General features: G+C 32.3%; 1 protein-coding gene across 1 annotated transcript; it reads right to left on the reverse strand.

The window, feature by feature from the left end:
* Positions 1-444: 444 nt before the first annotated feature.
* On the reverse strand, positions 445-2,043 carry LOC118051856 (uncharacterized). Its single transcript, XM_035062599.2, has one exon. The coding sequence runs from the start codon at positions 1,640-1,642 to the stop codon at positions 1,103-1,105; it is 540 nt and encodes a 179-aa protein (XP_034918490.1). The 5' UTR covers positions 1,643-2,043; the 3' UTR covers positions 445-1,102.
* Positions 2,044-6,000: the final 3,957 nt, after the last annotated feature.

The raw sequence follows: 6,000 nt of genomic DNA on the forward strand, positions 1-6,000 counted from the left end.
TCCATCGACGATCACGAGTCATGATCTAAAATCAATATATATTCTACGATTTCTGGTGGAAGCTAGCAGCCTAGCACTGCCTCTTCATTGTATCAGCCACGCTTAGTTTGTTGTTGTGGTTAATTTCATCATGTTTGTTTTTTAAATTTTGAGATTTTTCTATTTTAAATTAATTTTTTGATATTTTTAATATTACCTCAAGGATGGATGAAAAAATGGCTACTTTTTCATCGAAAGATCACCGCACACGGGCGGGCGGGTGGAAAATTGGAATCAATTGTTAAGATAATTAATTAACCCGGCTTATTATATGTTGCATATATATGCAGTTAAATCGTGAACATTATAGCATATTAGTTACATATTTTGCTTTATGTCTACAGATGGAGAGTGATGCAAGCATGTTCCTGTCACAGAAAAAAAAAAAAAAACCACAGTTAGAACTTGGAAGACCAATTTGAGCTACAATGACATTTCCCTTTATCCCTGATTCAGAAAACAAGGATCAATTTAACAAAATGATGAGCAGAATTGTAGCTGAAGGTTTTCAGTTGTAGTGTAATAATCATCATCTATATCACAATCATTCTTAAATTCGATAGGTACAATGCCAGGTACTGCACAGTAGAAGTGGGATCTCTATCTATCAACAACAGCAAAATTAAGTACTGAACTCGAAAGAAATTTGCTTGCACCTCTGAATTCTTCTGTCTCCCAAGACTACGGAATTATAGCTTCCAGGAAATATTGTTCAGTAGAGCATGAAAGCCACACTTAAATGAAGCTCAAAGCTTGCATACGGCCTTTAGTGGTATGATACCAATCAAGATCCCACCACAACTGTTCAGGATATGATCATCATCTCTCTCCTCAATTTCCAAACTGTGACTGAACCCCCGACTTTTGCATTATTTTTTTCTTTTTCTCTATATGCCTCTATATACATTAAGAAAGAAGCAAATTGAAAGAAGATAAAATTTGAATAAGAAGGGAGTTCTTGATGAACCCTAATGAAAATCAAAAGAACCTCTAAAATGAATCACAAAAAAAAAAAAAAAAAAAGTAAACGAGAACTCATTATAACTTGACATTTCAACCCTCTTTATGCATCATGTGGCGCCTCTGTTATACTTTCTAAATGAGGTCTCCACACACCAGCTCGGCCTCTTCTTCGATCTCTCTGTGTTGATAGCTTCTCTGATAGAATCTCACTCAAATACTGATCAGAAATGAGAAGGTTTGTTGTCATTGAAATGGAGTTGGTAACGATATGGCCTGAGTTGTTGCTTTCAGTACTTCTGGTGTTACTACTAATCTCTCTTCTTTTCTTTCTCATACCTGAACCTCTTGATGATCGAGAACTCTTGGTTTCTTGTGTTGGTGGAGCTGGCATCAAGAAATAAATCTTTCCACGTTGTAGCTCTGCATCTGGTGGTACGACAACAATCTTTGGAACAAACCCATCATCAGAAGGTGAAGAGGGCTTTTTCAAGATATGTTTTGGATATGCTTTCATGATCTCACTTGCACGGATTGTGCCACTGATCTCTTCTACCCGACCATTAGAGTGTACTATTCGAATTACATCAAGAGCTCCACATGGTAGAATGCAAGAGATACAACACCTTATGGTGTTCTTCATGGCTAGCACTTTGTGTGTGATTTTGTCACTCTCTCTCTCTCTCTCTCTCTCTACGAGTCTTTCATATTTTAGAGGGAGAATAAGAAGGGAGAGCTTTGTAGAAATTGATGGAGATCAAAATATGAGAAAGAGGTAGAGAAAGGTGAAAGAGAAGGGTCTTTTTTTCTTTTCTTTTCTTTTCTTTTCTTGTGGCTGTATCTAACAGTGGGAATCAGTCACTTAAAGAGAATTTTGCACAAATGATGTTTTTATTTTTTATTTTCACTAGATAGTCTCTTTTAAAGCTTTTCTTGGCTTCCTTTTAATTCTTTTCTTCTGCTTTTTGGGTGTGAGGGGAGAGGAATTTCGCTCGCCCGCTTGCTTAGGATGAAATTCATGGCATTAATAATTGCACCTGACTCTGTACTTTGCCTTTTGAATCCATCATCTGGGGACCCTCCCATGCCCTTATATTCACCAAGTTCGATACTTTTGGGTTGGTTTTTGCAAGGTTGGGGGGCTCATGGGTAAGGCCAACACATGTTAGTGCATGATTGGGACTGCCAAGTAAGCCACGACAAGACCCTTCTGCGAGGGGGTGATCCAAGACACGTGTGTCAATGAAGATTTGACATTTGTCAAGAGACGACTGAATCAGCCAGAAGGATTAGGTGAAGAGACTATTTGGTGGGGTCATTTTAAAAGAGACCAGAATGGCTTGGAGTGAGGTGGGTATCGGATGAGTTAGGGCATAGAGAGAAGTCTTCCTTCGAGAGAGGGCTTGTAAATGGCGATCTTTCTTTCTACCTCCCCGAACACATCATGTGGGCTGTGGCTTTTACTGGAAAGTGAAGTGGTGAAGGCTTCTTTTGCTTTATCTCTTTAGTAGATTTTTAGGTTTGGGAAGCGCTTCGACTCAAGAGAGGGTAACTTGTCTACTCGCCCTTTTGCCAAAAGACAGTTCAATAATGCTACTGTTTCCAGCCTCTGTGCTCTAAGAAAAATAAAATATATTGTTTTTCGGTGTACGTTCATTCATATATTGGAAAAGGCAACGCCATTGTTTGGATTCTTTCCTCCTGCGGTGGTTAAGACTTGAGAGGTTTATCTGGGAAGCAAAACAACTATAAAATTCAAAAATCCCATCATGATAATTGAGAAAATTTCTCAAGATGATCCATTTGAATGTGATTTTCATCACTGTGATTGATTTGATCTACATCTATAATTTCACATTGACTCATAGACCAATCGATTTGTGAGCCCACACTGAGATTTGCTACAAGAAAAACAAGGTAGTTAAAACTGTTTAAATTGTTCGATTGCCGATTAATCTTTGTAATGTCCCATCTAAAGTGTGGCCCATCCATTAAATGGTTTGGATGTAGATGTTAGTGGGCAACATGTGAGGTATGGAGAGGAGGGTCCATTTTTAGGGTATTTATGATGTTGTAACCATCTTCTATCTCTGTCTACATCACAAAATCAAGCATTTATTACATTACAATTACATTATTACAATTATAGTATAAGAAACTTTGTGGAGAAATATTGTTCTCTATGTCATTGTTTACTTTTTTACAATTTACTATAGATTGTTGCGATGAATGTTTTTTCATTTTGGTCATCCAAGTTTTATTTTTCTAGATTAAGTTTTCTTGTGGCTAAAATGATGGTTGTTTTGGCTTTGATTTGAGCTTGTTTGACAGTGGTTGTGGTTGTTTTTCAAATTACTTTTCGTGCCAAAATACATGCTAATGATTTTATTTTTAAAAAAAAAATTATTTTTAACATCATCACATCAAAATAATTTGAAAACACTAAAAACATATTAATTTGAAAGTTAATAAAAAAATAAAAAAAAAAATTTAATTTTTTTCAAAAACGCTTTTAAAACGCAAAAACAAACAGGCCCAACTAGAGCATGATTGAAAGATAGTGGACTAAAGTAGAAAAGAAAAAAAAATACTTGGTGGCACCTTCAAAGTTTACTTGAAAATTTCATTTTGGTACTTATACTTTATAATATCTTTCTTTTCGGACCCTTTGGTTTTTAAAATTTCAATTTTGGTCTAGAACTTTATTTTTCTTATTTTTTTAATCTCTAGTTTGAGAGATTGGAGAAAGGATATCTAGGTTGACACTAATTTAGGCCATAAAAAACATTGATCTTAGTGTCAGGGGTTCCATCTAATGAAAGGAGTCTCACTTACCTTGCCATCTCTTGAAATGGTAGATCTAAGTTTTTTATTTTGGGTTGATTTTAGGTTTTCGGATTGTTATTTGGGCTATTTGAGACTATTGATAAGTTTGTCAAGATATATAGAGTATTTATAGATATTTTTGGTCAAAACAGGTTGAAAATATATATTCCACACCCAAGTATATCTCTCAACTTTTCAATTTATTCTTTGGTTAAATATTGTTTGATTTTTACTTAGTTTTCATATAAAATGATTGTGTTTTTTCTTTTTAATTTGTGCACCCTTACATAATATATTTTTTTTCCTTTGATTTCATTTAATGAATTTCATATGTATCTATTTATATATCATTTGATTAAATAAAATATTGATTCTAATGATTAAATAAAATATTGATTCTAATAAAAAAAATCATTAACACAATCGGTTAAATGACTTATGTTGTAGGATCAAATATCTTGATGTACATCTATCTCTTGATTTTTCTACTTACATTTGTAAATGTCTTTAATTATCATTAACAAAAAAAAAATATGTTTTATTAACACAAATGATTCTCGATTTATTTAATCAAATGCATGCATGAGCTTTTTAATTTAATCTTAGAATTCTTTATGTCAAAAAAAAAAGCACGTTAGAAAAAGCTTGCTTATTTGTTTTTTTTTTAAAAAATGAATTATCCAAATCGTGGTAAAATGCAAGTCACATAACTAGGAAAAAACTAAAACATATAAAGAATTCAATGTACACTTTGGCATTATTCACTCTTTTACAATTCATTCTAAATTGGAGTAGTTTCATTTTTTTTTCTATTTTGATAATTATACTTGTTTTTTCTCTCTTTGATTGGATTCTTTTATGACCAAATTAATGGCCTATTACTTCTAATTTCTCAAGGAAGGGCAAGATTAAAAAAAGGTAGATTAAAGTGAAAAACATTAGCGCGGAAAGTTTTATTTGCTCCTGTTATTTTCCTATGAATTTATTTCTAGTCCCTTATGTTTTCAAAAAATCAACTTGAATTCAAAACATCATTTTGTTTATTTTTTAATTCTTTGATTTGAAAAAAAAGGGAGGAAATCACTGAAAAACAGCGAAAGTCATTGGTTGGCCATATTTTGCCCATGAAAAAGGTCATTATTGGTGTTAACAGGTTTCTTTCAATGAAAAGAGTTTTATGCTTTTTACCTTATATTTTGTCGAGAAAAGTTAATAGGGGTTAAGAGAGATTTTTTTATTTGACTTTTTGTTTTTAGATATACTTGTGAGTGTTTTAGTTGATTTTTTGGTTTATAAATGTGTTGTGGATGTTTATTATGTATTTTTATGTGAAAATTAATTTGCAAAAGAATTTTAGGGTAAAAAAACCCTAGCTAGAGTTTTCAGCTACCTATCTAATGGTTAAAATCTAAGCAAGCAAAAGACGTTCCTTTTATATATATTTATATATATATATTTTAGACAACAAAAAGCAAAGAAAAGGCCTAAGCAAGCTGGCATGGCATGACAGGCCATGCTCTTAGTCTTATTTAAAATGGGTCAGGCATATTGGGCCTCTAGCATGTGTATTTAGCATGCTTTTGTTTTTTTTATTATTATTTTTCCTTCCATTAAAATTCAAATTATTTAAAATTAACTAATTTAAAATATATTAGATATATTATTTAATTTAATTTTGAGATTAATCAATAATATATTCTAATATTGCCAATTTCTTCTAAAGATACTTTATCAAAACGATCAATTATCAAGAAATTAATTTATTCAAAGAAATTAATTAAGATGTTCACCAAGGCTCCAAGAAATAATTCATCCACATTTAAAATTTACGGATTGTGTCAAATTGCATAGTGAGAAGGCCCACTAGAGGTCATAAAAGTCAATTTTTATGGCATAACAAATTTAGTGAGCTTAGTGCTATTGTCTCCTCTTTTATCATATTATTTAGAAGACAAGGAATTTTGAGAAATTTTGAGCACTAAATGTGAGAGTAAGATTCATTTTGTGATCATCTCTTTCTCTCATCCCTGCGGGCAGCAGCATCTTTTTTTATTTATTTTATCTTTGCCTAAAAATGGTAAGATATTGGATTGGACAGAAAATAAGATCACTACCTAAAAATTATCAAATATAAATAGAAATAACAATGAAAAAATTACTATCAGTAAATGACGT

The sequence above is a fragment of the Populus alba genome, chromosome 11 (assembly GCF_005239225.2).
Source record: "Populus alba chromosome 11, ASM523922v2, whole genome shotgun sequence".
Lineage (NCBI taxonomy): Eukaryota > Viridiplantae > Streptophyta > Magnoliopsida > Malpighiales > Salicaceae > Populus > Populus alba.